Here is a 24,904-nt window from a genome sequence, read left to right on the forward strand (position 1 = left end):
CTGTGTAAGCCACAGTAACAGGGCACGGGTAGGAAGGTACCAGTGTTAAACAGCCAAATAGAGAAAACCTACTGGGTCCCTAAACCCATCGGTGCCAAAACATACACTGAGGTGGGAGGTGTCTAATGAAGAGAGAGTCAAAGCCCAGCTAGTCATTTCTGTAAGTGCCAGAGAGAAGGCACCTTCCTATAATTCAACGTGAAATCATCACAGTGAGTATCGCTACTGGAAATAAGGCTGGACTGGCAACAAATCCACAGTGGTTTTTTGCAAAAAGGGACACTATTAGGTTGATCGCTCCCCTCTCTTGAAGGTGGATCATCCCTACTGCTGTTTTTCTAATCATAACAGTTAACAGATCCCTAGATCGGATAGTTTTAAAGGGGAGTAAATGTTATCATTGCCAAACAGATGAGGAAACTGAGGCACACAAGAAGGATTCGAGCAAGGTCATTTAGCAAGTCAGCAATAATGAAGGGACTGTAGCTTATGCCAAAACCCTCTCTTCTGCATTTATATTCTCTACCTTCTTATTATAATGGTGGTCTGCAGCCTCAGAACAAGGTTCACACATAAGAAGGGATGTAGGATTTGTTGTTTGCAGGTACTCATTAACAGGTCGATGGGTTAAAAGAGGTATAGTGTTGGAGAAATGGATGAAAAACGCTGTGTAAGCATTGCTTGTTAAAAATAAACAAGGGACCAGTGCAAACATGTCAATATGTATAAAAAGTGAGCTAGTTTTGAAATTAGAACTGTTTACATTAGATGAAAGCTATGGCTGTAGTGTGACATGAATGTTTAATTCCACAATGTTTCCTTAAAACAAAACATTTTTTTTCTCCAAAAGGCAAGACCTCTCCAAAATCTCTCCAAAGAGCAAGACCTCTAAATGCCACCTGCAAGAAAATCCTGGGTGAAAACATCCAAAGTAGTAGCCTCCCCTATGAATATAAATATAAGAATTTAACAACTGCTGGGACCTATGAGAAGTAGGCAATATATACAGGTAATACTTATTGTCACTACCAATGATGAGAAACTTCAGAAGTTAAGAGGATGTATTTATGATATTTCCTGTTCCATGCTTTCTATCTAAAAAATGTCTTGGGTTAGATACCTGGGAGTCCTCATGTGTGCATGCTGCTCAGAGGTTTAAATTTTACTTTCAGTGATTGTCCATTCTTGTTCTCAAGCAGGACAGTAATCCATGGAGCACATTGTTTTACTAAGGGAATACAGTGTTTTGAACTTTCTCTCATTCCTGCTTGTTCTTTTCCATACTTACACCCAAGTGGTGGCTGCAGCTGTGCCTGGGGAAACAATCTGCTAAGGTGGCGGCTGTGAAAGAGCATCACGCCATGAACAGCTTGGAGAACTGAAACAGCACAGAAACATGCTACTGCACATTGGCATCTATATATGGAGCCACACCATACCTCATCTGTTGGCACAGCAGCCACTCATGAAAATATCTGTAGTAAAACTTTTTAAGTACTTTGCTTGAAGTTTGGGGGTTTTTTCTTGGTGATTTCTCGTTGTCTTCCTGCAGGCTTACTCTTTCTTTCACCTACTGTGAATTATACATGTATGAATGCCCTTGCATATGCACATGCAAGATAATATCGTGTTCACACTAAGCTATTATTTTGTGTAACTAACTGCTTCATATTACCCTCCCTTTCTTCTGACAGTTGCGTGGGACAAAGATGAAGGGATTAAGAAAATGGTTATTGTGGTGAAATAGAGACAGCAGGATTTGGTAGATGGGAAGGGCACAAAAAAACCTATGCTTGGGTCCACAAAACAGCCTTATTTTTTCCCCTCAGCATCTATGTCCATGTGATAAAGGCCCAAATTAATCTGCTGATGGAATTAAAATAGTCTGTGAAGCCTGCACTGCAAGCCACAAAACATAAGGTATTTGTTTAAAAAACATGAAATGTGGTAAAGACTATTAAAAACAACAGTTCATTTGTTCAACACCAGTGAATGGGTTTAACTTTTTTTATGTAATGTGTAAAAGTCATGCCATACCTGGAGAAGAAGTCATCTGTTTATGTCCATCTCCCAAACAGTAGGCACTGTGAGTGCCTATTGCTAAAGCTGCACATATAAGCAAATTGGAGTGAGGTGGTACCGACTGACCTGGCAATGTAAGGTGGTTTGGTGAGGAACCTGAGCCTGGTAAGTCAGCTGAACGTTGCGCTGGACCTTTAAAAAGAAAGAGTAGTTTCAGCAGAGGTGGATGAAGGTAGTCCCACTAGCCATGAAAATGCTTTTTGTAGTGCTGCCACCACTACGAGGTGTTTGTTGTCTCCTTTCTGCCATTTCTTATCCATGGTTTTAGGTGAGGCTAACTGGGAAAGTAGCCTCACTTCTGGGGACCTCGCCATCTAAAGGAGTTAATATCAAACATATCCTTCTTCTTTTTATCACTTACCGGGTTTGGGTGGAGATACCCAAGTTACTGATTCTGGAAGTTTCACGTTCTTAAGTTTTGGACCTATGAACTGTTGCCAGATCTCAGACAGCTTTCCCTTCAGCTACCTCCATGTCCTCACAGAACCGGCAATTGCCAGTTTTATTGCCCAGCATGGCTCTGAAGGCAGTTACACAGCACTTACCTTGCTCCTGTGGTGGTTCAGCAAGCCTTGGTTCAGCAACTTTGGGAACCACCAGTTGGTAATGGCTCCGGACATTTATGTCACTGGCTATACATGCCAGAGAAAGGACTCTGACACTGTACTTGCAAGCGGAGGTGATCAGATGATCACCAGATGCCAAATCATCAGATGTCTTTTCCAAACCATCTTTTCTCCTTTCTTGCTTTTGTGGCAGTCAGTATTTTTGATTTGAAGATCACAGTCGGCTACATCAACACCCTCAATATCTAACAGAAATTGGCAGCTTGGCTTCATCTCTACTTGCACTGGACTGGAGGTACATGCAGACTCAGACAAATCCGGTAAGGTACAAGAATACAAGCAGGTACAGTGGCGAGCACTTGCATGTTCTTCAGGAAATCAATACCAGTGAACCTCCCATAGAGGAAAGGAGTGAATTAAAACTGAAATTTCAGGCAAAAGGGAATGCACAAAGCCTTTCACGCTTGTATTGAACATCTCTGAACTTTACATGCTCCTTAGAGAGAATGGCTTGGTCTCTGCCACTCTTTATCATGACTTTTTTCCTTTTTTAAGGAAAAGATCAAATAGAAAAACAGCAGCAGTACAGGAGAATCCTGGTCATTACTTGTGTGGTGTGATGACTACTGCACAGACACTGCCTGAGTCTACCTGTAGAATAAGATACTTTGCAGAAGGTGGTATGTAGAGATGTAGCTGAAATGCTGTGAAAGGAGGTCTATAAGCAATACTGGAGCACAGGACAACAGCCCTGTGGGATCGATACTCATGCTCCACGTGGCACAGAAAAAAAATAATCACACAAGCAAGTGTTTCAGGGGGCGTAAGTGTGGTGTGCTGTTGTTGGTTTAGATGCTCTTATGGGCTGTGATTTCAGTCAAAAGAGAAAAGGGGAAAGGTGAAGTTGACATGTCTAATCCCCAAACAGGTAGAGATTTACCTCGAGGTCCTTAAATAAACTATTTGAATTCTCTACCTCAATTTCCCTGTCTTTAGAAAATAGGTAATGCCACTAACTCCTCCTCACAGGGGCAAGTGGTGAGCAATGACTGCTGTCCAAGCTATGTTCCCGCTACGCTTAAAAAAACCCAGTTGATTATTACTAGTACTCTATGGGGAGCTGCACACTGGAAAGCAAACGGCAAGTGCCATGCCTGGATTGGATGTAGAAAGCACCAGAACAAAACAAACGCTTCTACAACTTTAATTCAAATGGAGCGAAGACCTCATTGTTTTTATTTGGTAATAGGATGAGCATACATGGACTCAGTTACAGAAAAACTGGAATGTTGAAAAATGTTTTATACATTTAGAGACCACAAGCCTCTTCTTTCAAATAAGGAACTAACAATAAATACATATTGTTTAAAATTATTCTCAGAACAGTTGAGAATACTTGGCATTACATGGCATCATTCATTTAGGTTTTGCATTTTTTTTTCCTTATGAATCTTAACAAACCAAACAGGTTTTTTTCATTACCCTACCCACCCAGCCCCAGGAGCAAACTTGCATTAAGTTTTGCTTTCAGCATGTATTTTGACTTGTTTTCTATCCCCTGGTGCAAAATAGCATAACAACCTGCCTCTTTCTTCCTTGAAAAATGTTAGAGAACAGGTGTCTGTTGTTTATTTTAGTTCAGTTCAAGAAAAGACATCTCCATTATCAGTTCTGCTAATATAAACATACTGTAAAGTTTATGTTCAACTTCATACATAGAATTCCCTGCAGAATGCCAGCTGAGAAAAGGTTATTTTACAAGACCAAGATCCTTGAATTTGGTTAATTTCCCCTTATCCTTCCTACCAATAGGTTTAATGTTTCTTAACTTTATTTAGGACCTGTCACTGTAGGGTTAACCACAAGAGCAGTGAAATCTACTGTCACAGATAAGCTACAATGTCCACCCTTCCTCCCTGCTGAAGGTAGTCAGTGCGCTAGGGTATGACTTTGATTGAAGTGCCTACAAGAAGTAGCATCATCAGAACAAAGAGAGAGATATATAGTCATATTTAAACACATTGTGGTGGAAGCAGCTCCTACCACAGCAAAGGAAGACAGCGCCCCGATGCATTGGCTTCACACAGACTGCCCTGCGCGTAATAGCTGGATAAGTTTCGGTTATTTAGTCTTTGGCCCCAGACGCTGCGGTGGGACCAGCAGGACTTTGCATGCAACTTCCTTTGATTTCAGTGCAACTAAAAGAGTGATCAGGCCCTAGGTGCTATTTCGCTCTAAGCTGATGTTGCAAATGCAATGGCTTTTGTCTATTGGGGAAGAAGGGGGAGGAGAAAAGGGAAGGGAAATATTCCTGTGAGAATCTGGGCCTGTAGACAACCAGAAGGTCTGGTAAAAACCCAACCAGAATCCTACAATAAAAATAGCAAATATTTAAAAAAATTGCATATAAAAGTGTATAAAAATATCATCCAAGCAAGAAGAAAAGGAAAATGCTCACTCTGTCATTCTACTGCTAGGTTTTATCACTAGAAAACCCCAATGGCCTTAAGTAATTTTGTTTGATAGATGCACTCCTACGACCACCGGCAGAGACAACAGGATTACGTATATTCCTCCTACCACTGGATAGCTTCTAAAACCAGGGTGTTATGAGTACACAGCCGTCGATACATACGCACTTGGAAGAAATCAAAAGAATACAAAATGCCAAGAGTGTGCTGTGAGGCTTGTGAGTGAGTGCTGTCGTGCGCTTAGGTATGAGGGTAAATAAATTCGCTAAAACTGAGCTTCAGGTCCTCAGCAAGCTTGCCTGGAAGTGGCTCCATTTTCTTCTACCTGGTGGTCAAGTCACCAGAGCAGGGAGAGCTGATGCCTCGAAGACAGGCATGTGTCCTGGTCCTGCTTGAGTACAGATCAGAACCCTCTGTGCTTGCTGTCAAAAGGGACACTGCAGCAACAAGAAGGCAGTCCCAGCAAGTGGAAATGCATGGCCAGCATTTCCTTTTAACAGAAAATAATGGCATTGGCAGTGGTCACCCACCCTGCTCCTGCTTTGATCACAGTAATCAGACAGGGAAAGGGTTGTCTGGGCTCGCAAAACTTGTCTGCCTGTGGAAGCAGGGGGAGCACCACATTAGGATGCACAGATGACACTAAACCAAGACTGGGGCAGACCTGCTCATGTTGTGGGAAAAGTGGGAAAAACTTTTGTACCCACTTCAGAGGGAGCTGAATTTATGCCTTGAAATGTGAAAACATGTTGTTTTCCCTCCTTTCTAGCTGGCCAGCACTGATGCCCACTCCCCGGAGCAATTTGCATGGAGTCAGCGCGGCAGGGCTCCTTCTCCTCAGCCAGCACGTTCCTGCTTTTGAGTGCTGATGTTCAGACACTGCGCCAGCACAGCTCTGAGATCAGCACCAGTTCAACACATGCGACAGCACAGGATCGCTCTGGTGTTTTTAATTACTGGGTGAGGTGACAGATTAGAAAAGAGTAGGAGAAAAGGACTTCATTATGTTGTCATTTGCTGAGTATAAATGGCTAACATATGGTACAGATCATCAGAGGATGATGAGTTTCATTATTATAAAATGAAATGTGAGGAAAAAGGAGCCAATAAGAAATATTTAAGACCATCTCACGAGTTCCTGGAGATAGACTAGTTTATTCTACTTGAAGCAAAAAAAGTAGTGTCCTTGTGAGGTTCCATCATTTCTAATTTGAATAGAGTATTGTGCTTTCTAATTAAAAGCCACGCTTGGGACTCACTGTAGAATTTGGAAAGACTAACAGTGGAAGTATTTGCCTTTAGTTAGGTGGGCTCACGGACCTTCTGATTACAAAGCAGCACAGCAATATCAGCTATCTAGTTTGAAATATTTTTGCTTCCAGACTGAGCTTGTAAGATTTTGTAAGTACATATGCAAACATTTGCATATTCAAAGGGTAGTTTGCAAAAACACCACCATATACCATTGTTCTCTGGCATAACCAACTACATTTTGGAAAGTTTCTCCCCAACTACAAAATTCATGCTTGAAAAAAGAAACATGAAGAAAAAGGAATTTGCTCCCATTCACCCATCAAGAACCAGGCCCCCAAATTCCAGAATCACTGTGATGCCAAACATCCTACTGTATTAATACATTGTGTGTTTACACCAGCTGGAGCTCTACAAAAGGCTGCAATTTTAGATAAGCATCAGTCTACCTAGACTGACTATTCTGAAATATGTTTTCAGTCTAAAATTGCAAAATTTCCTTTTTAAATCTACCACTTATTTTATCATCAGCAAAAAAAAAGTTGGCTTCTGGCATCTATCTTTTTTCTCAAACATGGAAAACATTAGTGACATCCATCATCTTTTTATAATTAAACATAGAAATCTGACCATATAACTTTGAAAAAAAATATTATGTAGTTTCTAAGGAAAGCTGGTTGACTTAAGCATTTTGAGAGGGTGCATCACAGGTTTTTACATTTAAAAAAATTAGTTAAAAAAATAAACAAATCCCTTCTTTCACATGTGTGAACACTTCTTGCATGTCATCATAGAAGCGTACAGGTCAAATCAATGATTGAGTGCAGCCCAGAGAACTGTCACCCTTTGATCCATTTAAATAATTAACAGGATAAAAACATATTGCTTGCTTTTCTTTTTTTTTTTAATTATAGTATGTCCAGGAGTTCAAGCACTACGTCACCAGGAGTCAAAGGTCTGCTAATTCCCTGAACACCAGTCCCAGCTAAAGGAAAAAACACTGATAGGGATACTTGCAATGGTATCCCTCCCTATTTTAAGGGGGTAAAGTGCCTGGATTCTCCCTCTCAAGTTACACAACAGTTTCTGGGAAGCAGAAGATGGCTGGTGCTCTTCCAGCAAGGCAGAGCTTTCTGAGAGCACCAGCAGTCCCTGTGCAGAGGCGGAAGAGTGCCGTCTTTATCACACAGCTTCGCAGCCTGTGCCGCCCTCCATAAGAAGCGCTCTGGCACCAGAAGACCCCTTTGTGCCTACTGGTGGCCGCTCCCAAATAATTCCATAGAATTTCAGCATGATGCCAACGGTATGGGCCCTATATTTGCAGAATTTCTGGCTTATTCATTGCTTGTATTACTAAGTCTTACTGAGGATGGAAAAGAAAGGCATCTGAAAACATAATTTCTATACATCTGGGGAAAGTTAGATAAGGATGTAAAAACAGAAATCCTTTCTCACTCTTGATAAACATAGGTCATTAGCTGATGAACACCTAATCCTTTTCCACTTTTTTTTTTGTTTCCTTTCATGGAATAAAATAAGAGAAAGCAGTTCTGTAATTTTTTTTAAATTTTTATTATTTTTTACACAATTGCACAGTGGCTGATCTCTCATTTAACTGGGAGGTGTCTAAACATACCATTCCTTGGCTCACAATGCACTAGCACAGTGCTGCAGAGTGCTCCAGGGAGGTGGGGGGGCAGAGTAGGGGAATGTAGGTGTGATCCCGGGAGGGGACCCCACGATAGATGCTTTCATCTGGCATAGTCTCTTTGTAGGATTTCAATTTCTAGATTTCACTTTTGCTTTATATATTTCCAAGCTAATAGATTTAATGGGGATTTTTTTTACACGACAACAAAAAATTCTAAAAAGTGCTAACAATCCACTGTATCTTATTCAAATGATTTTAAAAGTGCAGGAGAATATTAGAGCTAGCTCTGACTATCTGTATATTGCAAAACATTTTGCTGTATACCTGTGTGCTGAGATCAGTAACTTTGACTATGGCATCTCTTCTAGAATGGCAGCTCTGATCTGCAGTCCCAAAGAGACAGCAAATCCACTGTTTCCCTTATTAGCTCCTGCCGATGGTGAATAACCCTATCAATCGAGGAAAAACATTTTCCAGTCTAATTTCACACCTTTGTGCCAGTGCATGAGAAACAAGAACTGACCAGCTGTGAATTAAGCAGTCCGGCTTCGCTGTGTGAAAGAAGTCACTCCCAGAAAGAAAGAAAATATATATCAGAAGCAGATAAAGAAAAATATTTAGGATTATTATTATTATTATTATTCTACTGTGCATAATCTAAGGCAACTTTAGTCATTGTACATTAGGTAGGGAACTTAAAAAATTTTGACTTAATCATCCTGCACCTCTGACCAAAGACTTGGTGAGGGTATGTTCCCCCTGACTTCAGGGAGAAGTCTGACTAAGCAGGGACTGAGTCACCGCTGCGGCATTTAGTTCTGCATTATTGATATTTCATCAATGTGCCTTCAAAGAGCCTTGTCAGGGCTGGAAGTCATATTCTGCCACTCTTATCAGGGCTGAATGCTGATGGAGGGGGGGGAAAGGGGAGGTGGGAAAGTGCTATGTGGTGACACAGCCCTCTGCCTGTCACACGACATGGAGTGTGCTCAGCGCTGACTGCGGGGCCAGTGTCCTCCCAGCACTCCACTTTCCTCAGAAAATCTACCCCAAAGCTACCACTGAACCAGGAGCTCACAAATGGGAACACTACATGCCCTTATATTTATTTTATTTAAATGAGCTGGTTCAGTGAAGCCAACTGCGAGTTCTAAGAACTGCAAGAGTTATTTTTGTACTTCTGAAAACATGTGATTGAAGCACAACCTTTTCACAGCATGAACCTAATCTAAATCTCTGGCTTTGAAAAAACTCAAACTCTGGTGTCCAAAAAAAGAACTCCAAATGTCTCTAGCCTCAATAATTAAAATCCCAGATACAAACACTCCTGAGTGAGAAGGTATTCATGTTTAAATGTGGATTTAGGCTGAGCTCACTGCTGTGATTTTGCTAGTGTCGCGGGAAGCTCGTCCCTGTACATGCACAGTTTAAGCAGGAACAGAGACCCAAGCTCTAATATAGGCTGGTGGTAAGGTCCTGTGCTTTTGAACATGAGAAGGAAACACCAAAGATTTACCTTCCTAAGCCTATGTTTTGCATGTTCTCTACATCACAAAAAGCCATGACAGCAGTCTGATTCCTGGTAAAATACATATATGACTAACACAGCAAGACCTCATCCTGAACAAAACGGAGTTAGGCAAAAAACAGTTGTATGTGTATGTACGTGTCTTGATTTCCACACAGACAGGAAAATTACTTACAATTAACTGGATCCCTACCAAGATCCCAAGCCAGAAAAGCACTTACATACATGTTTGACCTTTCTCATACAAAGATACCACCCTGAATCAGGGCCTGAGTGAGTTAGTTTTTTAACATTTCTTCTTTAAAATGGGCCAAAATGATGGCTACTTTCCATATGTCTAACTCCACTGGATGAGACAGTTTCATCCACCAACTCCAGCAGTGTATTTAGGACACACTTTTTCATTTTGGTTTTGTCTGTCTGTACTTCTCCAGCAATGCTTTTCCTTTTCTTTGGCCTGTCCATTCAGTCAGTGATGAAAGAAAGACCACACTGAGATGAAAGTAAGAATTGATCCGTGTGATTCCCTGCTGCCCTTCTTCTCTTAGATCTTCAGGTCAGGCAAAGAGCGGTTACGAGTAGCCCATGAACAAACGTGGGAAACAGCTCATTATCTGCAATCTCAAGTTAAGGCAGGCACGTCAAGCAGTACATTAGTGCACGCTCTCAGAGTCTGACAACAAAATTTGCCCCAAGGGAATATTGCTTTCATTGATTATTCCTTTCCTATTACTAACTGCAAAAACAGAACAAAATCAAGTGTTGAGTGAGTCTGCCTGCTGTTTAGAAACAAAAACATTTTGCTATCATTGCATCATCTGGGAAAGACACAAATCCTAACAAATGGTCAAATGACTCTACGAATTCACCATTCTTCTTAATAAAATCTTCTACAGTGAGGGTAAAACTGATGTCAAATTCTGTCTACCAGCAATTGGAAAAGACTCTCAAGGAAAAGAAAAAGAGTAAAAGTGAAGTATTATCAAGTTTTCTTTTTTTTATATATATTCTTTTGCATCATCCTAATGTTGGTTTCACAAGCTGAGGCATAGCAAAGGGCAATACCAGCTTTTGAAAATGACTCTCATCTATTTGCTCGACCTGTCCAGAAAAATGGAGCCATTAGCATCAGGAAATCACCACTTGGGTTTTTTTAACAAACAACTTCCCAAAACAACAAAAAATGCACACATATACGAACTAACAAACAAAAATAAAACTGACCCAAAAAACCAAGGCCCCCACCCTAGAACCCAGAGTCATTAGCTGTGAAGTAGCCAGTGGGAGGAGGAGTGTTTTGAAAGTTGTTTAACGCCTTCCCCGGAAACTGGTCTTTGCGGAGGGAGGAGGAGAACAGGAATGAAGAAGCTCAGCTAAAATGATGAAAGAAATTTGCAGTCTCTTTTTTTATATATTTTTACTCTTCCGTATCTGGAAAAAGAAAAAGAAAAAGAAAAGTGTCAAATGCTGCCTTTATCCCCTTTGTCCAAGGAGCAGGTAATCTGGGAAAGAAAAAGAAGGGTATCAGTTTAGACAGCCTCATTTCCTCCAACCAGTGTAGCTTTGCTTAATTGTTGAAAGGCTGCAAGGCGAGGTGCACCAAAGCAATACCTCTTATTGGCTTGACTGGAAATATCATTCTGTCCTACACAAAGTGAAATCCATTGCACTCTGACTAATCCAGTGGGAATTCAACCTTTGGCATCAATGGGATCATGTAACAGAATCCAGCATGCTTTGATCAAGAGATCCCATTAGGTTTCTTTGCTGTAGGGCGCTCTGATCACCCTTCTTCACTAGTTCTTCCAGTACCTTTTTGCTTATGAAAGGAATAATGTTGTACATGTGGTTTGAGGTGAAGAAGAGAAAATGCTCCAAACACAAAAGAGCACTACCTTTTAAAAACCCCTTTCTCCCAAACGGCTTGCAATGAAAAGCACAGCCTTATGTATGGATAGGTGCCTGAGATCTAACAAAATCTGTGCATTTTACAATCTGCTTGACTCCTCTATCAAATATTTATAATCCCTTGGCCTCAAAATCAGCCTGATTAGGCCTCAAAATTAGCCTAATTTATGATTTGACTAACATTACAAACATAACTGTTTTCTATGTAGTTATACTGCAAGTGAATCTTCAGAATGAACAGATCTCCTTGAGGAAGAAATGTAGACAAGAAACCTTTTTCTTTATTTCTAGCGAAAGAGGACAGTTTCTGATGAAAGAGGACACTCTATCCAACCCTCCTCATACTCTCCTCTAGAAATCCTCTGGAAAAGCTTCAAACAGGAACATGAATATTTTACTCTATATTGGCCATCCCAACCAGTTATCTGAATACGCCTGGCACTCTGGCTTAGCTACTGTTATTCTGACAATGCTTATGTCAGCAGAGTTTGAAAGTGCATTTGAAAGGGTCTCCCAACCAAGGAGATGCAGCCCAAGGAGAGATGAATTTATCTGTAAGGCTGGGCATGCCTTGGAAGATGTGATTACATCAGAATCTCTTTGGGTCCTTTCAGAAAAGCAGTTTCTTTTGCCTTCAATAATACATTGCTTTTTTTTAAAGTAGTATTTGGCCAAAGGAAAAAAAGGACTGGCAAAACAAAGATCTAAGCCTTTGCTGTGGGATTCCATTATCCCTGATGAATGTATAGCAGTGGCTGCACAGATCTGTTCGTGAGTTGGTATTGTTTTCTTCTACTGCATAGTTAGCAGGGGGAGTTTTCCTTTCAGGATGGTCCTCTGGAAGTTGCTACAATATCTTGCTCACTGATGCAATTCTAAGAAACTGTTGTAAAGAACTAGGCTTTCAGCATTTCATTGGATTTATTTAGACTGAATTGTCACATTCCCAGCACTAGTGACAGCATAATCTACAATGGGCAATAGTAACAGCCATAACAATAGTACTACACTTCCTTGATGTCTCCCATCTAAAAAGTTCAGCCTGATTTACTGTCATTAACAGGATCATAACAATCCTGTGAGATGTATCATTAACCACATTTTAAAGAGAAAATACTGACCCAGAAGGAAAGGTAATCATCTAGGACATGTACATTAACTGGACTAAATTACATCTTTGAGCAGTCATTATTTCTGAATCTCTTAAATGATTTGCTGAATCACAACAGGAATCTGAAACAGAGCTCGAAGTACCACCCAACATGATCTCCCCTTCCTATGCCATCCATACTCACAAGACTTTTAACCCCTCCCATCCCTGTTAGTGAAACAAGGGAAAACGCAATGTTTTTTTCCAGACTCTAGAAGTTCCCCGTGGAGAATGGAGTCATATATTGCTTTTTGCTTCTGTTAGCCACATCATCAGCTCCAATGAGAACATTCCAGTACAGCATTTGCTTTAAATTGTTTTTCTACTTGGTGGAGCAGATGTGTTGGTTTCCTAGATGAATTTCCCTTTGGATACAATATAGCTTCCCTACAACTACCTTAACCTTGGATGTGATTCAGCCTCTTTCTCATTTTGGCACAATAGATCCAGTGCAAATATTAGTACGTATCAACAGAGGTAGTTGAAAGAGGAAAAAGAATGAATATATAGCGCTCGGTACACAGGAAGACTTCAAGCAGTTCACTTAGCATATATTGAATTTCATTATCTGAAATAGCCTCATCTGAATGCACATCTCAGTCCTTCAGTGTCGCTGAGGAGTTTATATTGTTTGTCAAGGTTGAGTATTAGCCCTCCCCTTGATCACTAATGCAAATACCAGTGACTTCTACAGCTCTCCATGTGATACCAGCACGCACTGCGAGGAGATCATTAAGTCCATTTCTGCTATCAGCTTGCAGTTTATGTTAAGGCATTTTTAATTTGTGCTTGCTGGACTATGAATATATATATTTACTATGTTACTATACAGTCTGGTGTACTGAAGTGAAAATGCACTGCGGTTTGTCTTTTCCTTCACACAGAATTACTCAGCGTACGACTGTATCCATACAGGAAGGAAGCTGGCTGTCAGTTTTGCACAATCAGTGATTAATCTCACACATTTGCCTCTCTTTTTGTGATAAAACAAATGCTTTGGAGTTCAAGGCCTTACAAGAACTACCCGTTTTAACAGTTGGCATTTATTATGCCTGTCTAATGCAAACTTTCACAATCTGCTACCCAGTTGGAGAACAGGAACAGAGCCCCAGAGGCATTTAGACTGAGGTGAGAGTTTAGACTGACTCAAAAACTACACCTGTTCTGTAATGACTCATGCTCCTCACTGAGTGTAAATCACAGGCGCGATGCTGGTTGTACCAGCTGGAAGTGGAGAGATGACCTCTCCCAGCATTGCTTCTGAAGGTGGCCGGCTCTGCCACTCCAGCCAAACGCCTGCCCTTTCTCTTCATCCCTTCCTATGGTTTTCAAATTGCAGTTAAAAGAAAACTCTGCTATTTTCTCTCCTAAAAAATAAATGCTGAATGCAGACTGCTGGACAGTGTGGTGTGGAACAAGGACTTTGTGGGCAGGGTTTTCTTTACAAACTACTTAGATTGCTTGGCAGTCCCTGTCAATGGAAATGTTATTGCATGGTCCCTGTTTCCTCTGCTCAAATATGCATTCCTTCAGCATTATAACCATACTTAACTATGATGGAAGTGCAAGATGACACCACAAAAATTATCCAGGATTACACACTTGGATTTTCTTTCTAAGCAGACTGTGGTAACCTTGTAGTTTACTTGTGAAAAAGTAGTGCTTAGCATTAACAAATCTCATCTTCTTAGCATGCTGCATGAGCACTTCTACAGGATGGAAGAACTCCACCACAGCACCAAATAACATTGCCCTTGAGGTAGTTTTGAGATACCCCAAGATATTTTTGAGTTAGAGTTTTAATACACAGAAAAAGCAAAAGAAGAGAGCCTCAGTTAACCGTATTCATTCAGTACATCCCTTATTAAGCTCCCTATGGTGATGCCTTTTCATGCTTTTATGATGTAAAATCATAAAGTTATCAACCAAAAAAATCAGCATACAATTATACTAAAATGTATTAAAATGAACATTTTTGTATATTTTTTTCCTGAACATTTAGGGAAAAAAATTGAATCCTACAGGTTTTCTCATTTCTATTAAAATCAGATTCTCTTGTCACATCCCAATAACCATGTGTGTAACACAGATTGTCAGTGTTATGTATTAACATAAACAGCAGATATTAAAAGGGTTGCACTTGAAGGAAAGTTGAATACACAAAGCTTATGCATGCTACGACTCTTTAGCCTGAAAAGGGAGAGTTGTGGGGAGAATCTAATAAAAGGTAAATGAAATTATGAGTGGTGCTAAGAATGTGAATAGGGAACAATTACTCACTGTTTCTCACAGTCCAAGAATGGGGTTATCAAATGAAATTATCAAGCAGTAAATTTGAAACTAATAAAAAGATGTGATTTTTCACATAATGCCTAAGTAAATTTTGAATTGTGTTGCCTCAGTGCCCAGTACACAAAAGAGTACCAGGGCTCTAAAGATAATTAGACAAAGTAATGGAAGAAAAATCCATCAGAGGCTATTGAAGTCAGAGATTTGACCTCTGCCTTAGGTCTCTGGAAGACAGAAAGGTGTAGAGGGGAGGCATTGCTCTGGTTTTATTCTTTGTTCATTAAGATCTCTGCTATGAAATGTTGTCAGGTAGGTGATGGAGAGCTAAAGGGACTTTTGGTCTGACCCAGCATAGTTGTTCAAGTGTTCCTAGGAAAGTTGACATGGTGTTTGAAAGTAGCCTCTACCCTCACTTATTAAAAGCCTAGGCTTTTCAGGATAAGACTATTCCAAACTCTGCTCTCCCCCAGCACCCTGATCCATCCAGGTGCTGGGTGAAATGACAACAGAAATGACAAACTGTTGTAATGGCAATTGATATCATAAAATGATTACTACTGATGCAGTGCACAATGAGCGGAAATAATAGTCTGAGCAAATGTGTCTCAGATAACCCATAATCCAAAAGGGAGCTATCCTTCCTACTACAAATGATGGAAGTATTTGCAGCTAGTGGGGCAGATTGCTAAATCTGCCACTTTTAATTCCTTCTGTGGACTCACTCAGCATCTTGCAGGAGTGACCCCTTAATTTTGTAAGCTTATTCCCAAAAGCCTGGGTATTTCTTGTCTCCCCTGAGTGCTAAAGGGTGTTCAGTCATAACCTGTCCCCATCTGAAAAGCACTGTTAAAGCTACTCCTAGCACTCAGAATAAAATGAAGATGTTGAAAATCTCAGTGCTCAGTTCTCAGCACTGGATGATCCTGTCTCTTATTAAAGCCATTTGGAAAGCATTTTCAAAGAAAATTAAGACCACGAAAAAATAAATTCTGTGTATTTATGCTATTCTCTTGCTTCTGTTGCACCAGAGAGGAATGAGGCCTAAGAAACAAAGTGCAGAAGATCAGTGAAATAAAGAAGAAATATGTGTTATAAGTTAATTCATCTCCGTTATCTGTATTTTTAATGGATGAGAAATTTTAGTGATTATTTTTTCCAAAGAAAACAGAATGTTACTCGAAGGTGCCTGCATCCTGTTTAAAGCAAGGGAAAACAAGAATAAATGCTGTTGGGAAAAAGTTTTGAATACTTGTTTTGTAACTGAATTTAAATACCATCATTCTAATTTAGCAGACGACCCAAGTGCTTAACATTCATTTTGCTAGGAGGAGAAACGACATTAGCATAGAAGGTATTCTGATTTTTGAGCTTTGGCACATGATTATCCCTAAATCATTCATGACGTCAAACAATTTCTAGTCCTGTTCACACTGATGTTGAGTTTTATGTTTGCTTGACAGCTTGTATTACACTTGACCTGAGATCACATCAGTGATGGAAGAAAGAGATTAGCTTTGTCTTAATATATGTTTTTTGCTCACCAGGACATTATGGAAATACATAACAGCAGAGAAAAACACAATGAATACATTGGCAAAAGTTTGGTTACACCAAATAATGTTTGAGTTCCCTGAGTAAAGCATGTACAAAAGAAATTAGACACTTATTATGCAAAGTGACCTACAGGAATAAGTGCGAAAGCTTATTCTATATTTGATAATCAAACATAATTCAAAGCTCAGAACATTTTTAGGGTAAAAGCTAGATCATAGTCTTCATAAAGAGCTGTTCTGTCATGGATGGACACACAAACCCCTGTGCTTTTCAAGGCACAAAAGGGATGAGCTGCCATAGGCAGAAGAATAATCGAAGCCAACAAAGTTTTCAGCCAAATATATGAATCAGAATTTTGTAATTAGTCCTGGGCAAATAATTGCTTCTTTGATTGAGTGACTAAACTAAGAAATTAGGATAATACTTAGCTGTGGGTCAGACACAACTAATTGCTTTCTTTCTCTTGTGGCAAAAATGACTGTTAGGGTGTGGGGTGTTTTGGTGCAAGGGGGTGGAGAGGAAATGAAAGATCAAGCTGAGTTTTTCATCTAATTCAAACAGAACTTTTATTTTTACCATTTACTTAAAGGTGGCTAAAAATGTGAAACATCACTTTAAAGCAAAAATTCTCATTTGGATTTTTTTCAGTGCCTTTTCAGTTTTTGACAATCACTTGTTTTGAATTAGACTTAAATTCCTAAATACTTTAGCCTGATTCAAAATAGCACTTTTCAACTAATATCACTTGCTGGTTTTCTTCTTCTACTTTTATTATTTCCTCCAAGTCCCAGGTTTTGACATTAAGAATAGCAAAGCAGCAGTTTAGAAGCAGAGAAAAGAATGAACTGCCTAGCAATGGACCGATTAATGGTAATAAGTAGTAAAGATTACTATTAGGGTATGCGTTTCAGAAAACTAACCTGTGAATTGACTCTTTCTTCTCTTTGTCCAGCTTCTGTGGACTGAATGGTACAGAATTGCAGACTGAGCAGCCCGAGGGGACGGATGTCCCTTTGCCTCTGTCCCCAGGGAGAGACCAGGAAGCAGGTCCAGCACACAAAGCAAAGGGCATGAAGGTACCCACCAAGCACCCAGCTGGCAGTTTGTAGAGTGCAGTCTTTACATTCAGATTCCCATACAGTTGACTGTTGGATTTCTTTCTTCTTAACGCTTCTACTTAAACTACCTTGTCAGAGTCCCTATCTAGCAAGATACCTATAGCTGGTATGCTCAAATTGGAAGCTCGTTGTTCCATGGGGAAGGGACAAGATGAAAGCTAAAGGTCACCGACCTCTTTTGAGGAGCCATTTCAAATTGTTCCTCCCCTTCAGTCATTCCCTTTGGACATGGTCTTGTTTCTCTTTCAGGGCTAAGTGTTGCACAGGGAAACGGAGGCCTGACTGTCACTGTATTGAACATAAATTCATGGAAGGGGCGAGCAAAGAGGACTCTTCTCTTGCTGAAGAGAGAATTTCTATACATCATTGCACAGGCAAATTATCCTAAATGGGGTAAGAAGGACTGTAACAGAAGCAAGGTCACAGTTCCACTCCCTGACTGGTGCTATAAAATGGCTGATGGTGCAAAATCAAGGAGGAATTTCCGCAACGTACTGCATAAGTTACACATTCCTCCATGCCTCTAGGACCACGGACGTTACCCCCGAGGAGCAATGCAGCCATATGCTATCTCTGAGTAGAACTATATTTACAGGACCAAAGGTAACCTGAAAAAAATGTTCCCTGTAAAGTTAACTACTCAAAAAACCTACTTAATTACCTACAGTGAATGTTTTTTCACCATGCATCTGGAATGAATATTCCAAATATTCACTTAAATCTGAAATCAAGCCAAATGCTATTCCCAATTTTTAAACTTGTCACTTCTATTTGTGACTTCACATAAAGTAGAAGCAAAAAGCAATCAAGCATCCTAAGGACTTTCTAACTACCTGGCATGGCCTGAATGATGGAAACCAGGCTAAAAAAGAGATACATGAAAGTCTCAAAGGAAAACCAGGTGCTTTCCATAAGATTTACACACACACTCACAAAATAGACAAGCTGCAAAATCATCTGCATAATTATACAAGGTACCTTTCTACACATTCCCCATATTCTCATCGAGCATGCATGCCATGGTGATGTAATGTTCCCAAAGTCAGGATGATAACAGTGTATTTTACATTTAGCTTCAAAGATCACATCACATCAAATTAATCTTCTATTTGATATTAAAACTGCATAAAACCTTCTTCAGAGTACATCCCTCTATGCAAATTCCAGCTTGTCTCAGGTGCCACTTGCTAAATTAGACACACTCATTTTTTTAAAAAGAGCACAAAAAGTATTTTAAAAAGCACAGAAGCTTTTTTCCCCCTCCAGTTATCCTATATTGCACTATGGAGCAATTGTTCAGCAGAGATAAGTTATGGTGAAATATGTCTTTTTGGATAGCAAAATGCCCTCATGCTTTCAAGCAAGCTTTCCCAGAAGGTATCAGTACAACGCTTTCCGATTTCTAACTTGGGGCAATAACCTCAAATGTAATTCAAATAACAGGCCATTAAAAGAAGTAAGAAAAGTGAGGAAATTGTCTTTAGAAGTAGTCTTAGACTATTGTAATTCCAATTTGCCACTGCTGCTGGATTCTGACATATAATATCAAGAGCACTATCAAGCAGCAAGGAGGAATCCAATGTCTTTGCCTTACAAACTGAAATGGGCTTTTTCTTTCCAACAATCAGCCTATCTTTTGGAATAGAAGTAGAAATGGCACCATTATTTATATGACTTGAAATTTACTTTTTTACCTCTCTCAAGAAGATGAAGACGACAAATGCCATTCATTTATATGCTTGAGTAAACTCTTTTACAACAACATTGGCATGATGCAGATTACATGAGCAGGGTTTTGTCAGAAGAAGTCTACTTAGTGTTCATTGCTATGTAGTGGTCTTGGCTAGATCAACACACATGAAAATTGTATCTACAAGGAGGTTACAATTCTTAAATGCTTCAACAGCTTTGCAAAAAGCTGCATTCTCCTTAAATGAAGCTGGGAAGAAACTTGTTAATTCAGCTATGTCTGGAGTAATTGTGGAGCCATCATCATGGCTCCTTCACACCACCATGTTCCTATTCCAAAGGCATTCTCAAGATAACAACATTCTGTGCCAGCTACTCTGCCACTTGATTTTTGGGGACAACTGGGACAGAAAGAAATTAAGCCCCTGTACTTTACCTTTCTAATCAGGGAATTTTCCACTTGCTGATCAAGGAATGATTGTCAAGAAAAATTAAGACCCAAAGACAGCTTTACATGTTGGCATGGGCAATGCATAGAACATATAGGAAAGGCTTTTAACTACTGTTAAGCAACAGTACAGCTTATCAAAATCAAAATAAAGCAAACTAAAAACTAAATTTCTGGTAAGCCTGTTATGAACTCTTCATAGACTGTATATTTAAAAGGCTACATATCGTATTATATTGTATTATATGCTGTTGCACTGCATAGAGGAATGTATTATTGAAACTATGACTTGTCAAAACGCAGGGTTACAATTTGACCACGAGGTGGGAGCATTGCTCATCACACATACCCAGGGCACATTAGGCTTTCTCTGTATGTACTAGCTGTTCAAGATACAAATATCCCGTGTATTTCTGTGCCTTTAACTGCAAACGTGCATGTTATCACTAGAATAATAGGTTCCCAGGACAAAGACAAAAAAAGGACCTTTTACTTGTCTGTATTTGTCAGCTGAAAAAGAATGTTTGAATAAACCGTGTTTTGGTCCCTGGAACAAAAAGTTGCACTGAAAACTTTGTATTAACACTGCAGAATCTTTTCCCAGTAGGAAAAAAATAAGGAGGTGCTAGAGATAATCTGTGAAAGTGGTAATGGGGAGGAATAATTTTCTCATTTGTGGTCAGTTTTGTGAGCAGAAAAAAATTGCCAAAAAGAAAGTTTGTGAATGTAGATAAAAATTATTTCCATGTGACTGCTTACAATTTTCCATTCAAAGTATTGAAAAGCAACTATTTCACATGGGAAAATCAGGTTTTCCAAAATGGTTTAATAATGTTCTATCCCACAGGAAACATTTGACAAACTGCTTGTGCTGATGATGTCTCTGTTAGGGCTGTGTCTTTATGTGGGAAATGGCAGCCCCATATCTCTTTTCTTGGAACTGAAAAAAAGGGAAGTACTGAGTAACAAGCAGTATCTCCCACAGAAAAAAGACAATAATATGAAGATTAGATTAACATGAGAAGGAGACTAGCCTACGTTCAAGAGACTTGCACAGGATTTTGAAGCAGTTAAGACCAAAATCTAAGGGATGACTGCAGCTTACATAGCCATTCTCAAGCTAGCTTTAAAGTAGTTGGCTTTGGTACGGGTAGACTTAGTCATATGAAGCTCTGGCTAGATGCATACACAGTTCCTTGCTGTCTCAGTGAGCCTGATCCCTGTTTCTGGAGGCATGCCCACTTAATTATTTTTGGGTAGCTTCAAGGTAACTCTGACACAGAAGCTACATTTCACACCTGTGATTACAGTGTAGACATGCACCTTCAATGTCTTGTGTCCACATGGGATAGTTATTCTGTGTCCCTGGCCACTTGGTTCCCCATGTAGCAGAAGGACAAATGTATTAGAAACATTTTGGCATGTATGTATTCCAGTAACAAGATATTACAATAACTTCCTTTATATATGCTTAAAAGGCAACTTGGACACTTGGCAACTTGCAAAGCTTTATGCAACATATATTCTGTGGCTTTCTTCTCCGGGTGCGGGATGCCTGCGCAGTAGGACAGGGCAGCAGACTGACCTCAGTCAGGTGCAGGGCTCTAGCTCATGCTAATGGGTAGTGGTGAGAAAGCTGAAGTCCTCATGGTAAATCTACACAAATGGGCACCTTTTTAATACAAATACACCCCAGCTACAGACTGAACAGAGACTGTAAAACCCAAGGACCCTTGACCCTGCAAAAAGTTCAGGCTCAGTTTCACCCACCAGCAAACTACATGTGGTGAGTGCTGTAACCTCAATCTTTCTAACTCCCCCGCTTAATCTTTTTTCCCAGCATGTGAAAGACTGTGTACTGGCACGTGAGAAAGCATATGTCTGGGTAAACATTTCAGTAGTCTGCAAACAGCTATGTATTACCCATGGATAATGTTCCTTTCTCCACTTCCCTCACATGGCTGGTAAGGAGATTTGCTCTGGAGTTAGTAAGGGACAGAACAGGTTGTGCAGTATTTGTCAAAACCGAAGCGTCACCCTAGCACTTTCCTTTCTAAGGCACATCATTCACAATTTTTCTCCTGATTTCTATCAATGAGATCATTAGCTATAATCTGTCTCTACAGTGTCTGAATGAAAAGCATTCAGCCTACAAATTGTCCTTGCATGGTTACAGTTGCTTATTCACTGTAACCAACTGGTCCCATGGTGTTGGTCTTTTCCCTAAGGGGATGACCAGAACATTTTCTTACAGGAGAACAGACATTAAATAACCAACACCACACAAAGACTAGCAACTTGCAAGGAACTAAATTCATACCCTCACTCTTCAAGTCAGCATGAAACATTTGCTCCTTGATCCTCTAGCCCAACTAAATAGGTGGCCCTATCTTTCTGAGACCTCGAGAGTGCAGGCCTTCAAATGTAACCTGGTCCTCAAAGTTAGGGATTCCTGGGTCTACTCTCTTGCCTAGGCTGATGCTCCTGAGTCCTTCTGAAGAAGCCTTACTCTTTTTGCATCCACCTGGTCCTGCCAGGGCTGCAGCCTTCCAGCACAGCCACTCCTCAGCCATCACCCACTGCAGTGGGGAGAGTAGCCATTCTGCCCGTTAATTCTTCTGGGGCCTTGATAGTTACATACAGTACTGCACATATTCATGAACATCTGAAGAGTCACATGTTATTTGAGTATTTGTGCTTAATTTCTGCATGATCACAGAGGGAGTTGTGAATGGTACTTGTCCAAGACTGTTTTCCTGACAGACGCTTAACTCAAGTGTGTAAATAATATGACCTCTTAACAAAATAACTAAATTTTCCTAAACAATTGTTGCTAAGGGGCCTCTTTAAAAAAGGTACATATTTATGTGTCTGAAATTAATACATGCTTCTAGATGAGTTTTTCTACATTTTTAGTTAAGGTATCTCAACTAAACTTCTTTAGTTGAGGTATCTCAACATTTTCTTCTTATTTATCACTTCACTAGAGCAATAGGAATTTTAAGTCATTTCTTAAAAGGAAGCAATAAAAGAAAACATAGTATCATTCTAAACTTCAGTACTTACTATGAGGTTGTCTTTCTTGACCATCAAAACAAAGTACTGTATTATTTACATTTAGGAATAGCTGTGTTTCAGTGGATTTCACTGAGACATACACAAAGGAAATGTTAGCTCTAACATTTGTTTCCATTTATTTTGCTTTCTAATACTTTAGCAATTGCTTTTGGAGCAACATGGGTTCAGATACTATCTCAGAGCCCTGTGGTACACAGCTGAGGAGGTGCAACAGAGTAAACATGCCATAGACCTTACAGCTGTTTTTTGACTTTGCTGAGGCTACTAAAACATCTGTGGACCTCTACGCTAGGCTCAGACTCGTTTGAAATTATTCCCAGATGCCCAAGAAACTATCCTATGGCTTGGGATTGCTTCAGTTCCGCAATGTTTCAGCAACATCCCTTTTATATAGCATCCTCAATAGGACCTCTATGTTGATGTGCTCACTCCTGCTTGCTTCCCACACCTGTGGTTCAACAGCACTTGGCAAATTCCCCCTCAGACAATTAAGTCAAGAAAGCTTTGTGTTTGTATTGGTGTAGTATAACATGCAATCATGAAAAACAGGGACACTTTGTGCAGGTTTTTTCTTAGCTCTGTTTTTGCATCTCCCATGCAGCCTGTCCTAACAGAGAGCAGAATACAGCCCAAAGAAAGTCAAAAGGATAGAACCTTACAAATACTCATTTCCTATTAAGCAACTCTAGTAATCCAGGATTTTTCTTGCAGGCACTGCACAAAAATTGATGGATAAGGCTTACCAACAGAATAACTAAGTGGTGGTAGGCATTATGTGAAAGGGATGATTTTCCCCCAGAATGCCCCAATGGCTTTTGTCAAGTCTAATGTCTGTTTCTGTTAAGTCTGTTTCTGGTTACCACACAATTTTTTGGTTTTAGAATAAACTGCGGATGTTTAGGAAACAATAGATTGCATATAAAAATGGGTGACAAAATGTAACAAAATGTTGTCCTTACCATCTGTTTTCTTTGATTCATCCCCCACACTAGACTGATCTTTTTTGTCCAACTTACTGTCTTCCTTTAATTCACCTAGAAAGAAGCAATAAGAAACACTATAAGCATTTTAATGCAGACTGCAGTTTATTAATGCCTGTAACTCAATCAAATTGCAACATCCAAAGGAGATGTTCCTTAGGAGAAAAGGTCTGAATTCACAAGGAACTGGATTAACACATTTTCATACAATACAGCACCAGACAAAATTTATCCAACTCCTACAGAAAATCAAGCTTTACAATCTACTTTTAAATTTATTCTAATTGTTAACACCTTTTTAAGTGCACATGAAAACTCATACTCCCTCTGGTTGTATGTAGGCCATTAAAAATCTGAACACAACCTTCATTTCAAAATCAGGACTCTGAAACATTTATGCTTTTAAAGGGCTAAGACCCTGCAAGACTTCATCGTAAGTCTCTGCATTAAAGAACCACCTTCAATATCCCAAACAGTCCTATATAATTTTGTCTTACTTTCTCTTACCAGTTTCCTTTATCCACAGATTTATTTGGGTTGGTCCTTTGATGATGGTATCAGGGAACAGACAATCATCCTACCATTGATCACTGGCTTGAGAGTCTCTATAGCAAACCAGGAAAGCAAGGCCTTTGCCAGAGCAATGGTTGATGCAGAATGAAAAAGGCAGCTTGAGCTGGGGTGTATTTTATGAAGCCAGGAAGGTTAACCAGAGTCATTCTCATTTTCTGTCCTTTATTAGTCATACAGCAAAGCACATCAGACCTTCCCAGACCATCCCTTCATTGAATGAGAATGCCAAATGCAAGGTCAAATGAAAAAGAACTTATAGGGAGAGCTCTAGCAGAATGGGGCTTTTTCAGCCGCACTGTCCAAACAGCAGCAAAGAAGGTGTCCTTCCCTCAGATGACCAGAGAAGCAACAGCAACCTGCCCAGATGGGAGCAGGCAGCTTGTCCTTTCCTCTGGGAGGAGCAGCAGTGAATTTGTGACCCACAGCTCAACACAAAAAGCTGTAAAAGTCTCACTTCAGAATTTTGTAAATGTGAGGTATGTTACAAGGCTATATTAAAGTAAAGCTTATTCCATTTGTATTACTACTTTTGTAACTATAACAACTTCACAGCCTTTGGATCAAGATT

At 39.9% G+C, this 24,904-nt stretch overlaps 1 protein-coding gene across 4 annotated transcripts in view; it reads right to left on the reverse strand.

The window, feature by feature from the left end:
* The window catches only part of LOC140648117 (dual specificity calcium/calmodulin-dependent 3',5'-cyclic nucleotide phosphodiesterase 1C-like), a 276,580-nt gene that overhangs the window by 9,158 nt on the left and 242,518 nt on the right, over positions 1–24,904 (reverse strand). For 3 of the 4 annotated variants that reach the window (XM_072853608.1, XM_072853609.1, XM_072853610.1), the window contains 2 exons: positions 23,743–23,817; positions 7,084–10,980 (listed from right to left, as the gene is read on the reverse strand). In XM_072853608.1, coding sequence (XP_072709709.1) covers positions 10,967–10,980; positions 23,743–23,817 — 89 coding nt within the window. In that variant the 3' untranslated portion in view covers positions 7,084–10,966. Of the gene's footprint in view, positions 1–2,148; positions 2,215–7,083; positions 10,981–23,742; positions 23,818–24,904 lie in introns of those variants that run through there. The other variant, XM_072853611.1, reaches the window with a different exon arrangement.

Source organism: Ciconia boyciana, chromosome 2 (genome assembly GCF_034638445.1).
Source record: "Ciconia boyciana chromosome 2, ASM3463844v1, whole genome shotgun sequence".
Taxonomy (NCBI): domain Eukaryota; kingdom Metazoa; phylum Chordata; class Aves; order Ciconiiformes; family Ciconiidae; genus Ciconia; species Ciconia boyciana.